The 21,238-nt window shown below is 37.4% G+C and overlaps 1 protein-coding gene across 1 annotated transcript; it reads left to right on the forward strand.

The window, feature by feature from the left end:
- The first annotated feature begins 128 nt into the window (after positions 1 to 128).
- Positions 129 to 15,840, forward strand: LOC139742487 (uncharacterized). Its single transcript, XM_071653025.1, has 10 exons — positions 129 to 198; positions 2,745 to 2,863; positions 6,249 to 6,488; positions 7,058 to 7,200; positions 7,961 to 8,045; positions 9,456 to 9,645; positions 10,285 to 10,481; positions 11,245 to 11,407; positions 12,411 to 12,529; positions 14,820 to 15,840. The coding sequence occupies exons 1-10, from the start codon at positions 129 to 131 to the stop codon at positions 15,132 to 15,134; spliced, it is 1,641 nt and encodes a 546-aa protein (XP_071509126.1). The 3' UTR covers positions 15,135 to 15,840.
- Positions 15,841 to 21,238: the final 5,398 nt, after the last annotated feature.

Genomic DNA, 21,238 nt, shown 5'->3' on the forward strand with positions numbered 1-21,238 from the left:
TAAAAAGGACACACGCGGATGACTGGTGGGTCATTTTTACACTTGCGCGCGCGCACGTGCATGCATACCAACTACATAAAGTAGTAGTCTGTACTGTACTTCGACGCGACATCGACAGAGCACGAAGCATGGCGGACAGCGAAGTTGCTTTTTTGCTGCGTCAATGGGGTCTTGTTGACCAAATCCCCAACTTTAAAAGTAAGTATAAATTACCAGTATATTTGTTTCCAATAATGTAGATGCTTCAAGTTAGTTGATGGTACCGTTCGGAAGTGGTACCTACGACTAGTTGACCTTGCCTGCGCCGCACAGCAGCTGGCTTTGCACTTCAAGCGTATGTACTCGGCGGCCGGCGCCGGCCCTCGGCGGCTGGCTCTTCAAAGGCCGGCCGCTTGGCCCATGTTCGACCTAGTCACTGACACAGGTCCAATACTCGGCATAATCGTGATAAGCATGTGTGCAAGAACTTGGTACAGTACCGTACTTTAGATTAGGGTTTTTGATAGGCCTAACGTTTACTTGTTAAATGTTAGACAAGGCTGCACACTGGCACTGGTCCGACGGTCCCTGACCAGTAAAAATCACTGTCGGACCAGTAACTTTTTCAGGAATGGACCAGTAAAAAATGGAAAGACTGGGTACTTACTGGTCCGATGGACAGGCCGGACCAGTAGAAAAAATGGGTTAGTGTGCAGCCCTGTGTTAGATCTACTTTTGTCAGACTAAGCCTTCATAGGCTATAGTCAAGTATAGAGTAGGACAAGTTGATAGAAATCTATAGTCTATGCTATAGAAGTCTAGGCCTAGTCTAGATACTACTGTCTACTGACAGTATGGTATTTCTACTGTCTTCTGGTTTGCTTGAAGCCTTGGCTTGCCTTTGATTTGTGTGAGGTCTGGATGCACAGATTACAACATTTTGTAACAATGTCAAAGAGGTGAAATAATGCAGTAGAGTCTAGGCCTACATCATTTTCATATTAGTTCAAAGGCTTCAAACTGTGTCTGTTCTGTGGAATTTGACATTTTGGGAATCTGTCTAGATTTACCTCAAGACACATTTCCAAAATGTCAAAAATCTGCCGAACAGACACAGTTTGAAACCTTCCAACTAAATACATGTAATGATGTAGACCAAGAATATAACTCTAACTTAGAGTTACAATTGTACTAGTAAGTTACATCCTGTAGACCCTATTGTCTAGCTGTCTGCTATCTTTTCCTTCAGACTCAGTAGACTATTGTGCAACAACTTAAGTCTTATCCAGCTTATAATTTTCAAAGATAATTACCTAATCAGCCTTTACAACAACAACAAAAAAAAAAAAAAATGGGTGGCTGTTCAACATGTATACATTCATTTACCACTCTCTTTTTGGAAGAAGTTACTGGAGTTACACTATGGTCATAAACCCTTATCGTTCTTCACTTTCCTCAAATAATATGTTAATACATGATCTGAAATAGATATGAACACAGCAAGGTTGAACTTGACATCAACTATGCAGTTTCGTGACTTACATGATTGACATCCTCTTACATACATGTATTAGTGAGATCAGTTGATAGTGTAGTTTACCTAACTGCCCCAACACGCAGTGTTGGTGGCTCCCACAGTGTGTAGCTGTGTATACGGAGTTAGGGTTTACCAACATGTAACTTGAATCCATCCATAAAAGTAAAGGGTATATTGTCAAATATTGCTATTTTATATTACCCCTTTAATACACATGTTTGCTTTCTCTCTTTTTTGTTGTTGAGATTTTTAAGTTTTGAGAATCGTGATAGAGGGAGCTTTTCAAAGGATGTTATGTGCTATTAGGAGACAGGGTTAAAAAAAAAAATCTGGTACCAATTAATTTTTTTATGTTTTAAAGTTTAAAAAGTGTGTTTTCTTCAACCAAATATTCATATCTATCCTGAAATAAATCATGAGAACTTTATTCATTGGAGTTGAAATTATTGCATATTCAGAAATTTATGCAAATTTGGCCAGACCTGTATAAAAATTACAGAGTCAAGGCACCACTCTTGCCTGTGCTTGTATCCATGACATGTCCTTGACTGTACCATTGACGTGGGGGGGGGGGGGGGGAATTGGGCTTGCATGATACCCTGAATTCCACTAGAAATACAAACAACCCAGACTTTAAACACTTAAAAAATCCCTTTAAAGAAAATCTAATCGCACACAATTTGTTTTTCCTATCCAGATTAAAAGAGCTATAAAATGGCTATAAAGGAAGGGGAAAGCGGCTAGTTGCATATTGTATGTACTGTATATTGTCTTCATTGAAGTGTGTTTCTTTGTGTGTTTAGTGTGTACGGTATGTGTGCTTTTACAGTGCCTTGACATTTCAATTTTTTTATTCAAATCATGCATTACTCCAAAAAATGTACAAAATTGTAGGCCTACCTCGACAATTAAAAACAAAAATACATGATACATTTCATGAGGTTATATCAACCAAGAAAATTGTTGATGTAATATTTTGAGGGGGGCAGGGGGAGACCACAAATCAATTTTGAAAAACAGCATCATAATTCATATGATTTTTGAAATGACAAGGATGTCAAAAAGGCAATTTTGAGTATTTTTAATGGTAACAAACTTGAACAGTAATGCTTTTTGCTGTTTATGATAATCTACAGTATGGATTGTATAAAAGCACGCAAATCAACTTATCATTCATTTCTCTTTTTTTTCCTAAATAGAATTTACCATATTTTTTCTTTTGTTTTAGATTGTGGCATTGACCTGTCAGCATTCAAGCTGCTGGATGCAAGTCTTGTGAAGGATGTGATCTCCCAATTGGGCCCAAGGCTTAAATTTGTTCACCATTTCGAAAAATGGAAGAAACAGGCAAGTGTGTGACCAAGGACATCTCAAAAATCATTCCTGCAAAAATGTTTGCATGTTGCAAATGTGTGAAATCCTTTGAAAGAAGTGTGGACCTGTGGAACCACCTAAAGATCCACAACATAAACTCAAAGACCAAAACAAAACTTGTGTGTCATGTGCAAGAATGTTTTAAAACATTCTATCATGGTTATAGCTACAAGCGGCACTTGGAACAAGATCATGATTCCATTGTAGAAAATGTCAGTGATGGAGATTCTGTTGGAAACACAGTTTTTAGTGATGAAAGTGCATCAGAGCAGTCAGAAGTGCTTCCAAATGAAAAACCCACAGAGGAAATTTCATCAGCAATCAAACAGTCTGTTTCTGAATATGTAGCAAAACTTAAAAGCTCATCCCTGCCATCCTCCACAGTGCAAAGTATAATTTGTGACACACAAGAGCTGCTCACTAATGTAATTGAAGCAGTTCAACAAGTGTCAGCCCCCATCATCGAGGACGTATCTCAGGATATCAAACCCTCAGTTGATAAAATTGACACTCTACAGTCAGTCCTTGACATGGTGAAAGATCCTTTTGAGCATTTCAGTTTATCTACTCAGCATAAACAAAACCAATTTGCCCGCAACTGTAATGTTCTTATTGAGCCAGAAGAAATTGTTTTTGGCAATGTATACAAAGAATGTCTGAATACACATACTGGAAGGACTGAGCAGAAACAAGTTGAAGAAACTTTTCAGTACGTGCCAGTCGGTGAAAATCTGAAAGTATTCTTGGAACAACCAGGCTATATGTCAGTCATCATTCAGGAAAAAGACACTGCTGGCGAAAAAGATGTGCTTCAGACTTACAGAGATGGATCATATTACAAAGCTTGTGAAGGAAACCAAGACTGTGTGGATATAGAATTGTTGCTGTATAATGATGACTTTGAGACAGCGAACCCCCTAGGTTCAAAGAAAGGGAAACACAAACTTCTTGGTATCTATGTTACTGTTGCTTCTTTGCCCAAGAAATACCAAGCTAAACTGGAAAATGTCCTTTTAGTTGCTCTAGCAAAATCTTCTTTGGTATCCAAATATGGTGTAAATGTTGTTCTTCAGCGTATTTCGGATGACCTTGAAGTTCTCTTCACAGAAGGTCTTCATATTAATAGTCCAGATGGATTCACTGGCCGTGTACGTCCCCGACTCTTCCAGGCAGTCGGTGATAACTTAGCTCTCAATACCATGCTCGGCTTTGCTGGAAGTTTTAGTGCCAACTATTTTTGCCGGTTCTGCAAAGCACTCAAGGCAATATGCAGAAAACAGGTAGCTGTTGATCAAAGGTTACTCCGTACTGAAGAAAACATTGATTATGATATCAGTGTAAATGATGTTTCTCAAACGGGACTTCGGAGGTCGTGTGCTCTCAATACACTGAGCTATTACCATGTGTCGCAAAACTATGCTCCTGACCTGATGCATGATTTCCTAGAAGGGTTACTTCCAATCGAGATGAAACTTGTACTTTCAGAACTCATAAATCAGGGCAGATTTAGCCTTGATGAACTGAACTGTCGTATTCAGTCATTCAGCTATGGTATAACAGAAAAAGCAAACAAGCCCAGCCCCATCCTTCAAAGTCACCTTAGCAATCCATTTGGACCAAGTGGTCAAAAGGCTTCACAGATGAGTTGTCTTGCTGAGTTCTTACCCCTGATTGTGGGAGATAAAGTTGAAGAAGGATGTGAGTACTGGAGGTTGTTCACAGTTCTTCTGGAGATATACCAACTGGTCTTAGCACCAAACATTAGTACTGCTGTCACCTACTACTTGCAGTCAAGGATTAATGAGCATCATCAGTTATATTTGCAACTGTTTCCTGATAACCATCTCCTCCCCAAGCATCACAACCTCCTCCACTATCCCAAGGCAATCAGACAGCTGGGCCCTTTGTCACAGTATGCTTGTATGAGGCAAGAAGGAAAGCACAAGCCTTTGAAAAAGTGGGCGAAAACTTGTAATAATTACAAGAACATCGCCAAGACAGTTGCACGTAAACACCAGGAAGCACAGGCATTCAGAATGCTCAAGAAAGAACACATCAACAGCGAATGTGTATACATCCACACATCAGAATTTGTCAAAGTTTGTGATCTTGAGAGCGAGGTAGAAGTATGTCGGCTGTTGAGCTGTGAACCTGATACCTTACTAGAATTGTGTGATAAAGTAACATTCTATGGATACACATACAGACCCAATGTCATGTTACTGACTGACTGGTGTGGTGAACTACCATCTTTCTCAAGGATTGATTATATTATGAGAAAGCAAGATGGACTGTATCTAATGATCCAGCCATGGAAAACAAAGTACTTTCATGATCACTTTCAAGCCTTTGTTGCATCAGAAGAGGAGTTGGATTCTCTACAGTTGCTTAATCCTGAAGACCTGTTTGAACACAGACCTGTCCATGCAGTGAAGAGTCATGATAGTGCAGATCATCAGTGGTACATTCCTACCAGATACATGCTGTCATAACTGCAACAAAGATCACTAGACCAAAGTAATAAACTTCAAAAATAACTTACAGGTACATGCTCACTTCAGTTTCAATTTTTCAATTTAACCATTTCAAACTTCTGTGCTTTCTTTCTACACAAAGTTATACATGTATGTACTGGTATATCAAATGAAAGGAAAGTAAGTACCGTGGTACAATTTTTCATTTTTTTTTTGTTTGTAAACTAATGACCATTATACAGGATAAACCTATTGAAATGGAACAGAAGATACATTCAGTTTTTATGATTTCTCACTGACTAGCATTTATTTTCATTAAGCTGGCTGGAAAGAACATCTTTTTTCTTATTAAGAGGACACCAAGATCATAACATTTGGTTGTGAGCAGGGCTTGCACCCTTCTTCCAGGCATACAAGTTATGCACTTCAGTTTTGATTTCATGCTGTACATCTCTCTGTTTATTGCATTGTTTACATCAATTAAAATGTCAGTTCATTTCCCTTTTTAATGATACTGAAATCATGGAATGTGTACAACATTTTTGTGTGTGACCATGTACAAAATTTTTGCATAATGGATTGGCATTGTTATCAGATCAATGATCATGAGTATGGAGGGGAAACAGTTCTCTGTGAATCACTTTCCACAATGCACAAATCTGTAATTCAACCAAAAAATTACTGTCTTGATTTGATTTTGCACTATAACTCAAAAGTGTGTATGTATCAGTAAAAATAATGTGCATGAGGATACAGTGCTGGCAACTGTACACTCATTCCAATAATTTTAATGTCAAGTAAGATTTATTAAAAAGGAATGATTATAAGCTCATTGCTGTTGAATTGCTAAACCCTTTTTGAGTGGTGTATTTTCATCCTTATAGGACGAAGCAAATAATGCTGCAGAATCTGTACTCAAAGACATGCAGATGGGCTGGGAGTCATCTGAAGTTTCTGATGATCTGATGCTGTCAGATATGGAATCAGTTACTTTTGACCTTTCCCAGGCTTCAACTATCCCAGTAGATGTAGAAGAACCATCATGCTCATCAGCTGTAGTTCAGGATCTGAACAGCAGCAGTGACACACCGCCACCACTCAAACGTCAGAAAGCAGTAAGATACGTAAGTTCACATTTCATATGTAATTCATTCAGTCATATTGATATACATGTACTCATGTTATTACATACAGTGTATGTGCATGTATATAGTGTCTCATCTGTACTTTGTGAAAATATTTTTTTTTTTTTTTTTTTTTGTCATCATGCACAGTATAGATATGAGCAAATTTTTCTAAGATTCAGCCTTTCTTATGTTGTGTGTAGAGGAGGAATATATAAGCATTGGAATTTCAAATCACACCAGAATTCAGAGGTGTCATGATATTGACTCTGTTTTTTTTTTTTTTATTGTCAAAGTCTCTTGAAAATAGTCCTTCACTGCTGGGAAGCCCATTCTTGGTGCTAATTACTTATTATTTTGAGCCCTGATCATGCTACTGATTATAGTACTTGTACGCAGAACCAATTGAAATTACATGTACTGTATAATTTTTAGATTCTCTTCTAGCTAATATTTCGAAAGAAGTTGAAATATGCCAGAAAAAATGAATTGCCTCCTGTATCATGATGTTTACACACACACACACACACACCATTTTTTAAACTCATGCAATCTTGAATATTTTACAGGATGTGGGTGAAATTCTGAAGAAATCTTTGGAAGGGAGGAAAACGTTAGAGGAAGTAACTCGAATGAAAGTCTGCACGCCACACAACACTCGTGTCATCTGCAATATGTGTACAGAGCATCTAGTAGACTTGCATGGCCTCAGGTAATGACATTTTACCATTTGCAATGGCATCCTAATATTACCTTGCTTCTGTCTGTGTTGATTTTGCATTCCTATTCTTTTTGTTTCTCTTCTCATTTCTTCTAAACAAATAATCACATTCACTTTACAAGACCTTTTTTTTTTTAACCTAAAGTTGTATCTTCACGTAGGTGAATTTCTCATGTCCAATTCATTTCCAAACCCTCTTCTCCCTCTTCAGGAATCTTATTATTTATATACCCTAGACTGGGAAATGTGTAAGATCTTCCATATTTTGATAACCCTAAAAGTCATTTTATCCAAGGATAGTATCATTATGACTCATAATTTTTTTTTTATTTAGGCCTATACCCATAATTGGATATGCAGGTTCTCCACTGTTCCTAGTGCTTGAATACAATCTGTTCTTCCATTTTCATGAACAGAGAATCATGTTTAATGTCTGGTTTTTAATACCCTTAAGTGGTAAATTTATTCAAGGATTACATAATCATTCATCTCAATTTGATACCCTTTCCCCCAGATTTTTCCTGTTTTTGATACCCTTGTAGGGATTCCCTGTAGGTTCCTGGTCTGGTGCTGAGAAAACTAGCCTCTTTTTGTTAATGCAGATGATGTACAAGCTTTAATAGGATATACTTTATGGGGGAGGGGGGAATGCTCAACTACACCACAGTGCTTTGTGTGGGAATTGTATCACATGTGCATTTGCAATGATTTATGTACATTTCACTACAATTCTCATATTTTTTGTCATCAGACCTGGCCCTGACATGAAGGGGGCAATGGCCTCCTCCATCATTGCAGAGTTCCCCTTCCTTAAAGATCCAGCTGGCAATGGAGACGTGAGTAGACAGTTTAAAAATTACTGACTTAGCAGTCATTTGATTTTTCGTAAGACACAACCCAAGTTGACAGATAACTATTGACAAATGATATCTTTGGAATAAAATCAATGAATAACATGTAGAAATATGTATATAAATATATATATATATATATATATATATATAATTTAATGCTGATCTTACTACAGGCTTCAGAAATATAATGAAAATGTTTGTGGATGCCTAGCTGTACATGCATGTACAGTGCAGACATTTCATTCTTTGCTAGGAGCAATTTTAACAACATCTGTCCATAAGTGCATGTGTACAGGTACTACAGGATTATGATAAATTGCTAAAATTTACCATGTTTGTGGGCAAAGTATTAAGTGGCTTATTGGTTCAAGGTTCATGTTTCATCTAAAACAGGGTTTAGTTATTAAAAGATACTGGGTACAGGTGTTCCCTTGCACTATACTACAAGGAGAAAGAATCAATTGTACATCAGTTTACTTGTTTCTCTATGAAGAGCAATTAGTGAAAATAACCCAAATGGACTTAGTTGAGATATAAACAAAAATAGAAACAAAGAATGTCAAAAGAATTCTGAATTTAGAGATGTTATGATTAACGATCTCGCACCATTACCATAAATAGTTAGCTTCCTTCTGTCACTGATTCTGAAAAAGCTTTGTCAGCATTTGGGTTTTGATGATGCTATTCTTGTTACCATGCTTTACCATGAGAATTCTGTGTCAATGACCTTTTAACCTCACAACATAGCACTGTTGCATTTTTAGCTTTGTACACTCTTACCATGCTTACCCAGTACTTTTAAACCTGGTGTTGTGTCTTTTTAGTTGATAATACATACAGTATTGTGTTAGCATGTTTGAAGTCTCTGAAACACTACTAACCAATTTCCTATGTCAAGTTCGTGACCATTTCATCTTACAATGTTAATATGTGTATTACAACAATGATTGCCTTGGAGATTGAATTCTTGCAAATATTTACAAATGTATTTACCAATCTGAGTATCATTACACTCAAACAGCTGTAAATTTGAAACCCATGTGCATTCTCAAACAGCTCTGTAATGCATGCTGAACAATATATCATGCACATGTACTGTATCATGGTATTTTAGATAAATTTTATGATACATGAGTTACAAGTGTACTTCTTCATACTTTGCATACTCATATTTTTCAAGGTTTTGCTTGTAGTTCAAGCTCTGGAACAAAAAATCCATAACTTTGACATTTTTAGTTATAATTCAGTCTAAATATATATCAAAACACATTCAGAAATTTTGACCCTGTCAGAACAAAAAATTACTCCCTTTACTGTGAAAATAACCATATAAACTCTTTTAATTGTGACATTCTTCTTGCTCATTAATATTATTTCATTTCTTTTTTAAAGGAGGAGTGGTACTTGAAAGGGAGTACCAAACTTCCAGCAGGTGGTAGGCTGGAAAACCGGCTGAAGTACCTGAGAAGGAAAACAGCAGAGCAAGACAGGAAGCAAGACAAAGCCAAGGTTGGCAGTCCTAAGGATACCACTTCAAGTTCTTCCAATGAGGATTCAACCTCATCATTGCAGATGAATTATGGTATGTGCTTACAAATGTAGCCAATTATCTCCAAAGTAAAGTGAAGCAGGCTTGAGAAATACTTGCCCTGTATAAAAAATTTGTTTCTGTGCATCAAGCAGTAAACAATTGAGTTAAATGTAGATTTACCTACAACAATCTATTCATTTGCATAATTTTTCCACCTTGGGTCTGTTAGCAAGGCTTGAAAAAAGTGACTTCATTGCATTTTGGGGTTAAATATAAATTTGTATTGATTGAATGTTAGTACTAACTTTTTAAACCCATTTAAAGAGTAATTTTTGACTGGGTCTAAGGGGAAGTGCAAGTTATAGAAAAATCAGCGTGACTTGGGTAAAATGTGGCAATATTTCTATATGCACTATAATTATGATATGCCTTGTTCTTATACTTTGTTTACTTTTAGGAGAATTAGCAGCCCAAGCAATATTGTTAATGATGTCTGATAATGCATACAGCCTAACACAAAAATATTGGGCTATTTCAGAGGTTTATAGGTCAGAGATGGGTGGGATGGCTATATCCCCCCTTTTCAGGGTTAAAGCTAGAAAATGCTAGGATGAACATTAAGGCTATGCATTTGTTCTCAGGCTTGATTCAATAATGATTGTTATTATGAGTTTCCATAATTTGTATCAGATTTGGCAGACATGAAAGCTACGACCGAATGGTTGAAGAGTCATGACACCCCTCACAAAGACGTTGTGGCCAAGATGGAGCAGACAGCAGCTTATAGAAGGGACTTTGTACATTCCAACCTGCCGAGAAGTTCAAAGAACAAGCCGTGTGTGACTGAAGTGCTGGCTGAGTTTCCACACCTTCTTTCTCCTGGAATGGTAGGTGCATGTTACGTCCCCATTGTGAATGGCAGGTGCATGTTATATCCTCATTGTAAGCTGTCACAGGGGTTTTATTATCATGTCCAATATCTACCAAAATCTAGATGAACAAAATTATTGCAGTCAGTGTTTGCCATATTTGCATGTACACACAAATGCCTGATTTTTGTTGTTAAATCACAGCGTGCAAAATTAAAAAAAATAAATAAATCTGTACATATTCTATAGATAACATTGTATGAAGTATGTTTTGCCTTCCTACCCATAGAATAGTATGAAATATATATATATATTTTTTAATGTAAGAAATCATCTAATATGAAATATACATGTATATTGATATCATCAATGCTTGTCTGAATATCCATTTCTGTTTCTCTTCAAAAGCAATTTATTTATTTATTTTTTTTTGGGGGGGGGATGGGGTATAGATGAGGTTTCTTGTGCATCATCTTTATTATGCATGTAGCTTCTTACGGTAAGATTTGATGGGGGTTAAAGGTCTCTTGCTGATGTGTGAGTAAGGAGACAATTTGACTGCATGCTGTAGATAAATTTTTTCCCCCATGTTAGGAGGGGGGGGCTAATTAAGCTCCCCCTCCCCTCTGGAATACATAGGGTTAAGGCACAGTGTGTGTTGGGAACATACACAATGGACTAAGATGGTGAGAATTCAAGATCTAACAGGCAAATTAACAGACAAAAAACAAAATAACTGCAAAAACATGTTTTGTTGTTGTTGTTTCTTGTTTCTTTGCAGATTGAGCAGGATTACAACAAGCTATTTGATGGAAAGGGGGACCTTCTCTTCACAAAGTGGCCAGTAGTATCATCTTGCATTCTGGACTATGGGAATAGAATTTCTCCAGGGTGGAAGGTGAAATTCGGAGTACAAGAAAGACGTGATGAGGACTTCACTCAAGGTGTGTAATTATTGATAGATACTGTAGACTTAGGGGACATTTGACAGGCGGGTGACTTTGGACAGTTTAGACAATTTCACTGACATTATTTTGCTGCTTGCAATATACAAGAGAAGTGCAGTAATTCAAATATTCACATATCCCCCTTTCATAACCTACAAAAATATTTGCAGAAAAACCAACAGCAAAAAAAAAATGTAAGTAAAACAATTCCTGTCCAAAGTCACCCAACTGTCCCGTCCCCTAGTTCATGGTAACACATTATATTTGATTTTAAAATGATGTGATATACACTTCATCATCCCTCATAATGTAGATGTAATAGGATTTATAGAAGTGTTTTACTCCATTGCATTCTTCCAAATGGTGTATTTAGTAAAAACAGCACCAAGGGTCGTTTGTGCCCTTTCCAACATCTGACACCGAGGCAAGTGCTGGAATCAAGCTACTTCCAACTACTGCTGCTCGTGGCTTCTATTGTTGCTCATCATATTAACCTTTTTGTAATCTTTGTTGTAGCCCCCACCTACATTTGGGCACCTTCCCCAAATACACAGCACACAGCACACCACCAATTCTTCCATAAAAGAGCAGTGTGCATGTCTGCAAATCTGCATAATAATCTTAAGTCATCACTGGCCGATCCAGGATTCTTAAAAGGGGATGGGGGGGGGGGGGGGGGGGGGGGAGGCGGGCAAAAATTTTGCCGCATTTTCTTGTGATTACTACAAAAAATAGCAGCATAAAAAGGGGGGAGGGGCTGTGGTTGAATTTTTTTTTTTTGCGTGTGATGACTAAAAATGTGTTATCAACCAAATAAGGGGTGGCAGTGGCTTATTCGCCCCAAATCGCCCACTGGTTATAAAATAAGCCCTGAATTTGAAGAGATATAAAGCTGATATGTGAATTGAAAATATGCCAGGATTGATTTATGGTGTGAAGACATATGTAGCGTAAAATCTTTCATATTCTAATAAAGACTTTTTGTGTACTCCACTAACAGAGGAAAAGGCAAATCTGGCTTTTCTTATGCTGTCACATCTGTTCCCGGGCAAGAAGTCATCAAAAGGGGGAAGAGCCTCTTCCCAAGAGTCATTGGAGTGTTTCATCGACTGCCAAAAGGTATGTCAAATGTTTGTAGCAAAAGCAGTATTAGTGAAGAAAATTGAAAAATTTTGTGTTAGCATGGGTCACATCTCCATACAGCAAGATCAACTCCACGTATCAAGTCAAGACATGAACACTTTGATGCTTCATCAAAAAGGAATGTGTATTGAATAAAAAGTTCCAGTAACTGTTATGTGCTACTAAAATGTTTACATCTGTTTGCCTGAGAGCTTAGTTGTCAAAGTTATATTTCACGTATTACTGATGTCAAGTTTTATGTAATAGGGTCCTGGCATGTGAACTTGAATCGCGCTTATGATGGTAAGAAATGTAACCATTTGAATTTTACACGTACCAGAACTCGCTGGCCCTAATTTTAAACTATATATAGGATTAACAGGGGAAGGAAAATGCATAGAGTATTAATCACAAAGATTTGTGTGATGTGTTGCAGAGTTTTAACCTAAAGCAATATTGACTGAAATCAGTCATTTAAAAATATCACCACGGGAATGAAATGTTTCATATCACTATTGATGGTAGTCGTTTCTTGCAGATTTTTATTCTTTGATTGAAACTATTTCTTTCCAGTATAGTGGAGGAAACAGCAAACTTCGTTTTCAGACTTTGTGAGCCATAAGATAAGATGTACTTTTTATGCCTCTGCCACGAAGTGGTGCTGGAGGCATTATGTTTTCGGGTTGTCCGTCCGTCCGTCCTTCCGTCCGTCCGTAATGAATTTTGTAGACAGCGTAACTTAAAAACCTCTTGAGGTATCCTAATCAAACTTGGCATGTATGTGTATTAGGGGGTGAAGTTGTGCCTATCAACTTTTGGGTGCACATGCTCCAGGTCAAAGGTCAAAAGGTCAAGGTCAAATATGTAAAATTTCTCTATTTCCACCATATCTATGCAATGCCTGAAGATATTTTCTTGAAACTTAGTGTATACGTGTATTACCCAATTTAGATTCTCTAGTGAAAGTTTGGGGTCATGAGGTCAAAGGTCAAAAGGTCAAGTAAAGATATTAAAACTTCACTTTTTACTCCGTACCTTGGAAATTGTTCAAGGTATCTTCATGGAACATAGTACATTTATCCATACACACAGCACATCCATAGTTTATCCATGTCAAGCCAGAACTCCTTGGTCAACCAATCGCTGCTTTAATATTTTAGTGACAGGCCAAGTGGGCGGAGCTTGTTTGTGCGTGCCCGTCTGGCTGTATAGTTTTGTTCAATGGAGGTGGGATGGGCCTGGGAGAGTGTTTGTCTCAAGGGTAGGTTGACAGAGATGGCTACCTATATTGCACCATAGACATAACACATGCACAATGCCACATTAGCGCAGACATTCTCAAAACTACGTTTAACTACTAGTATTGATACAAATTCCGTGTTCAATTAAGAACAAAATAAGAACATTATCTTCAAGAACAGACAAATTTGAATGCAAACACACACACGCACGCACACACACACACACACATGCATGCAAATATACCATAATACATGTACATAACTGTGAGTCGAAAAAAAAAATCGACTCTCGTGAGAGTCGAGTTCACTTAAGTCGACGCATTTTTGTCAGTTATTTACATGTACTGACTGGCAGTGATTATCTAGAGAATTTAGGGTTCATGGGGTCAAAGGTCACGGGTCAAAGGTCAAAGGCAACACTTCAAAATTTTACTATTTCCCTCATATTTATGCAATGCCAGCAGGATTATTTTTTTTTTAAAACACTTGGTGTATGCAAATATAACCCAATAGAGATTCTCTGGAAAGTTTCTCTTTTTTTTTGCTTTTTTTTTTGCCTCAAAGGTCAAAGATCAAGTGAAAGTGCTGAATTAGCTTTTTCCTCCATATCTCGGAAGTGGCTCGAGTTATCTTGAAACTTACTACATATTTATGCATGTCCTGCCTGACAGTGATTATCGTATGAATCTTAGGGTCAAAGGCCAGATGAAAATGGTAACAATTTACTGTTCAATACAGAAATTGCACTTTTTCTCCCTACCTTGAAAATTACTTAATGCATAAACTTATGAATGGGTCAAAGTCAAGTTAAAGTCCTTAAATCCCCAAATACATGCTCTCCTATTCATCCAATCAAACCTAGGTTAAAGGAAGGTGAACATTCAACACATTTGTGACAAACATCATTTTAATTTTTGCCAATTTTGTGAAAATGTAATCACACATTGTCCACATGTACTATAGACCTATTAGGAGAATCATGCATTATGGCGGAGGTATACTAGTCGCCATAGCGACATTTGTAGTTTAATATTTATCATTTGCAGGAAGGAACCAGTCTCGAGGCCTACCGAAAAGACCATGGGAGGAACCAGCCTTTCGTCCTGGCTGTAGGGAACAATGTCTGCCAGCCAATCCAGTGCTTCGTCATTCTGGAGAGCCAAGTGTTTGAGAGAAAGAGCCTCGTATCTGCTGTTGACCTGTGCTATAAGATATTTCAGATCTTTGATCTGGAGTATCCAGCACAGGCTCGAGCCATGTGGGTGATCTTGGACACTGTGGTGTATGGGGTGGAAGCAGGTGCCCAAGAAACGGGGGCAGTAAAGGCCTTCAGAGCCTACTACCATTTTAATAAGAAGTAGAGAAAATGTTCAGCTGAAGACTGGTATTAACTTCTTGGTTAGGGGAAGACATATCTGTAAGTTGAAAAAAAGATTATATTAATCATGTGTTAGTGGATTCCCATACCTTTCCTACCCACTGTATCATCTGGAGTTCAGTTAGCGTGAGCTGGATGGTGTTTCTGCTTGTAATTCTCTTGTGATAGATTCCCCCAGAATGGCAAAATGGTAAACACTCGATTACAAGCACATACATGTACTACTGTGGTGTCTTTGGAGAGCATGCTCTTACATAAAATATTTAAGCAGAGTAAAGATTGATTGAACTGTTGTGATAACAAAAAAGAAATATATCTTCTTAGTATGAATACATATCCATAATCCAAGAAATATAAAAGATGCAATTCTTAAAGTCAGTATGTGCTGCTAATCAAGAATTTACGGTACATCAATTTTGAAACAATCACTGTTTCGTCATTCTTGTGAAGCAAGCGTTTTAGCAGAAGAGTTTTGTATCTGCTGTTCACCTGTGATATAAAATCTCTTTTAGATTTTCAATTCATAGTATCCCACACAGGCATGAGCCCTGTGGGTCATTTTAAATCTTTTGGAAGCAAGTACGATGAAAAAGGGGCAGTAAAAGCCTTTAGAGCCTTCTACCAGTTTAATAAGAGGTAGAATGTTCACTTAAAGGTAAAAATTAACTTAATGATAAGGGGAAGACAAATAGCTGTATGTTGTTTTAAAAAAATTATTATTATTATTATTATTATGTTTTAAGGTGGTTCCATTTCAGGATCATATATGCTACATCATTTTTATACCAATTTATTTTACATTTTCATATTGTTTTATTTGGAGTTTGCTTAATAGGGTGAGCTGCATTACATTTATGAGTTTGTTCTCGTTCTTGTGAAAGATTTCTCCAATATGGCAAATACCGTAAACTCTGAATTACAAGCACATACATGATCTCTTTGAGTAGCATTGTTTTTGCATACAAATTTTAGCAGAGTAAAAATTGACCTGTCTTTAATAGTAACAGTGAAACACATATATCTTCTCAGAAATAATGAATACATATCAATAATCCTTCAAGGTGGTAAGCTTTATTTTTTAAGGGAAAGTTTATGATACATCAAATCTGAAACAGTAGTGAAATGCAAAATATGTAGCACCTATGTCTTTCTGGTTTTCTTTTGCTGGAGGATTTTTTTTTCCAACTGCAGAAAAGGCACCGAATTATTTGGCTTGTAGCCCAGTGTTTCATTATTCTTGTAAAATGAAGTGTTTGAGCGGAAGCTCTTAGTCTCATACATGTATCTGATGTTGACTTGTGCTATAAGAAATTTCAGATCTTTGATCTGGAGTATCCAGCACAGGCTCGAGCCATGTGGGTGATCTTGGACACTGTGGTTTACGGGGTTGAAGCAGGTGCCCAAGAAACAGGGGCAGTAAAGGCCTTCAGAGCCTACTACCATTTTGATAAGAAGTAGACAAAATGTTCAGCTGAAGACTGGTATTAACTTCATGGTTAGGGGCAGACACCTCAGTATGTTGTAAAAGAAATCATAATCGTGTATTCGTGGAGTCCATTTCAGGTTCTTATATAGTATGTCAGCATTATACCTCTGTATTTACATGTGAATGTTGTGTTTTTTAAGTTGAGTTCAAGTTCAAGTTCAAGTTCGAGCTAGGATGAGCTGAATGCTATATCTAAGTGTAATATACTCTGGTGATGTATTTCCCCAAATGGCAAATTTACTTCAAATCTGAAACAGACAAAAATATATCTTTGAGGCCCTCTGCTGGAGGTGCTTATTCCACATTATAATTTTCGTTAATTTTCAGTGTTAAGGCTCATTTACATGGCATCACGGCACAGCATTTACAAGATATCTAGTCTGTGATTGGTCAGTGCGCGCAGAGTGTTAATCAATCACGGTTTAGATATCGCGTTAATGCTGCGCCATGATACCGTGCCAGATACGATATAAATGCACCTTTATACTTGTTATGCCTGTGCCCATTGAAGACATGTTTCTGGTTCCTTTATGTAAAGAATTAATCATCATGTACCAACTTATTGATTATTTTGTCCTTTGAGAAGGTCTACAGCTAGTTTACATTACTGGTTAAGAAAATTATGACTTGAAGTGTCATCATTCCACTGCATGCTTTATTTTCCTATCATGTAAAGTTTTACATGTGTACAAGCTCTGCATGCATAAAGACAGTCTATTTCAGTGTATAAAGGAAGTTTGAAGTAACAACTCAATTTCATGTGGTTTATTTCATATGGCCATATATTTTGCAAAGGGTGTTCTATAAAACCAAGGTTTACAATTTATGTGATGTAAGACTTTGCTGGAATATAAATGTAGAGCAACCAAAATATTGACCTTGCTATAATCTTGTTAAAATACTTGTGCCTTCACATGGGAAGGATATTGACCATATGTTAGGAAAGAAACACTTGTACTTTGTGCGGTATCCTTGTTTTGATTTTTGTGTTTAGAAATGTTTAGATTGGACCAACATCGAGAAATGAGTTTTAAATGTTGTGACTGAAGCTTTGAGAAGACCTAGAATCAGAGTGTCGTTCCATTTGGTTCCAAACTTTAATCCTATACCAGAGACTGGAAAGGAAGTGATGTATAGCACAAGATGCTTTTCATAAATCACAGTTTATTTTAGTTTTACATGGAAAAGAAAGGTTGTGACAAGTTGATCGCAAGCTTTATTTTTTCTACCATCAATGACCATGTAAAGTTCTGCATGCGTGTTACATGCTCTGCATGTAAGCACAGTCTAATCCAAAGTTCCAGAAAAAGAGAAGTTGCAAGTTTATTCCAATGTTACAGAGAAAAAGAAGTTGTAAGTAACAACTCAATTCCACGTTGTTTTCCTTATTTCATGTAGTTTAAAGTATAACATACTACCAGCTTTTCGTGTATGTTTGTTATGTTTTATTTCTGAGAAGATGAATAGCTCAGCTCAAAAAAAAAATTGTTTACCTTCACAATAAAGGTAATAACGATATATATTTTTTGTCATGTGTTACTTATTTGGGTTTTATGTCGCAAACTATTTTGGTCTGTAGCATGCACTTGCTAGCTTGCCTTGTCAACTTCAAATGTACCATGAGAATGTGCAAGTCACATTTCACGTGTTTGTTATGTCATGTATATCATACTGTACTTTTAAAATGAATTGTACATTGCAAATACGTAAGCAGGCCGACCAAAATTGTTTTGCCACAAAAGTAAAAACGAATTTACACTTTCCTCGTGTTCTCCAGAATGGTCAATTGGGAGTAAAATTGAACTTACACATAACCCCGATCAAAATGGACACATGGCCAAAGATGGTTAAAAATCAGAATAGTCATCTGGGATTAAAATCAAATTTACACATAACCCCGATCAAAATGGACACATGGTCAAAAATGAGTAAAAATAAAATTACTCAATAATAAAGCAAAACAAATTTTACTCTTCATTGGGTAAAAGAGGAGCTCAAATATGATCAAACTTTTACTCAACTAGGAGTGGTTAAAACTTTACTCAATTCTGACCATGTGGCCGTTTTACTCAATTTTTAGTGAAATTTTTCTTAGAGTGTAGTAGCCATGATAAAAAATCATGGGCGTACATACTCGAGCAGGATTCAAAACTACGACCTCCTGATCACCGGACTATCAAACATTGCGCAATATTGCAGCAACTCTTTTTGACATTCCGATATTCTGAGTACACTGCGCACATCCTGCTTGTATTCAAAATGCCAACCAGGAATCACGCTGAATCACAATCTTTTGTCGTCTCCGGGCTTTTTGAACAATGTTATACCTCTTTAATTATATGGTTAAAAGAAATCTTAGAAAAATATCTTTTTTTCTTGATCAACCTTTCATGTCGATTTCAAAAGCAGTTTACTAACCCTTTTTTTTTCTTTTTTTTCTTTTTTTTAATCAGCGGATGGGGGGGGGGGGGGCACGTGCCCCCCCCCCCCCCATGCCCCCGTAGTTACGCCACTGTTCCTAGACCTAGATATCTAATGAATTTTAGGCGCAATAAAGTCATCCAACCACAATTTGTAGACTCACACTCAGTTATCTTTCAGTTTTAACTTTCAGTCATTGAAAAAATTCATATCTACTATTACTAAAGATTACCAAGTCCATGTGCTATTACTAATTACATTGAGTAGCAAGTAACTTGCTACTCCCAGAGCTTCCAAAGCTTGCTGCTTCCAGTAGGCTACTATACTGACTGTACTTGGTAGTCAGTGGCGTATCTAGGGAAAACGGCGCCAGTGGCAAGCGCAAAAATTGCGCCCCTAATTTCTGAAAAAGTGTTCAACCCCAGCCCCATCCCGGTAGGGACTTAAAAAAAGTCCTCATGATATACTTTTTGAAGCACTTAAGAGGGGTCTTTTGAGGGTGATTTAAATGTAAATAGGCAACCCTAAATTTTGATATATTTTGGCGAGCGAGCGCAGCAAGCGAGCCGAAAATTTTTATATTTCAGCTTTATACATAACATGGAATTCTTGTCATTTTTGATTATCAAATCTTCGAATTACAATTCTAATCATAGTGACGGCCTTATAGATAACGATTTGTACCAACAGTGTCCAACCCCATCCCGGTAGGGACTTTAAAAAAGTTCACATGATGTGCTTTTTCAAGCACTTATAGAAGGGGTCTTTTGAGGGTGTTTTGAATGTAATAGATATTGAAGAATTTTGGCGAGCGAGTGCAGCGAGCGAGCCGAAAATTTTTGTATTTCAGCTTACAAAACATGGAATTCTTGTCATTTTTGGTTATTAAATCTTCGAATGACAATTCTAATCAAGATATAGTGACGGTCTTATAGATACGAAACGATTTATACCAAGAGTGTTCAACCCCAATCCCATCCCGGTAGGTACTTTAAAAAAGTCCACTTGATATGCTTTTTCGAGCACTTAAAAGGGTTTTTTTGAGGGTGATATAAAATCTGATGAATTTTGATAAATTTTGGCGAGCGAGCGCAGCGAGCAATTTTTGTATTTCACCTTACAAAACATGGAATTCTTGTCATTTTTTGGTTATTAAATCTTACAATTCTAATCAAGATATAGTGACGGCTTCATAGATAACGATTTATACCAACAAACTAAGGACTTGGAAAAATATTGTGAATTACAACGAGTGAGTGAGCCGAAATTTTTATATTTCCACGTCATCATTACGTTTTGTTCTTCTTATTTTTTTTTTTGGATAAATTTTGGAGAGCGGGCGCAGCGAGCGAGCCGAAAATTGTTATATTTCAGCGTTACAAAACATGGAATTCATGGAATTCATGTTTTGTTTTTATCTTGTTTGATTTGGTTTTCTGCCCCCCCCCCCCCCCCCCCCCCCCCCCCCCAATTCTCCTTCCCCCCGTCCGGGCGAGGTTTTTTTTTTTTTTCTTCTTCTTCTTCTTCTTTTTTTCTCGTTTTTTTTTTCACGTGCCCCCTTGCCCCCCCCCCCCCCAGATACGCCACTCTTGGTAGTTTATACTACTGACTTAGCATGCAATGTGCCTATAATAGGCTGCAGCGCAGCATGCATTGTACACACATAATATTATGCATCATATACACAATTTACGGTACCGCGTACGGTATAATACCGGTAAACGGTGAACATTATGCGCAATGTATCTTCGCGATTCGGTCAGAAAGCAAAGCAGGGATCGGGAATGTCTACTGTTTGCGCGTCAGCTTCGCGCGCGGTGCAGTAACGTAGTATTAACACGTACTGTACACGAGTTCTTTAGTGCGTATAATATCATGTAACTCCATAATGTATCATCATCCACACAAACATAAAAACAAGGAAGAGAGAGAGAGAGAGAGAGAGAGAGAAAATGAACGCAAAAGAAAGGAAAGGCGGAATTCAAAACGGAAATAAAAGCGGTAAAGACAGCTTTTGTTTCATTGATTTTGTCAACATCTAAGCATTGCTGAAGAGGGGTGTTGAATAGCTCAAACACCTCCCTTTTGCCCAAGGGGGGTGTTTGAACACCTTAAACACCCCCCTTTTGGCAAAGGGGGGTGTTTGAACACCCAAAACACCCCCCCCCCTCGGTACGCCC

Source organism: Diadema antillarum, unplaced genomic scaffold, assembly GCF_040938485.1.
Source record: "Diadema antillarum isolate AM-2024a unplaced genomic scaffold, OU_Dant_1.0 seq00001003_RagTag, whole genome shotgun sequence".
Taxonomy (NCBI): domain Eukaryota; kingdom Metazoa; phylum Echinodermata; class Echinoidea; order Diadematoida; family Diadematidae; genus Diadema; species Diadema antillarum.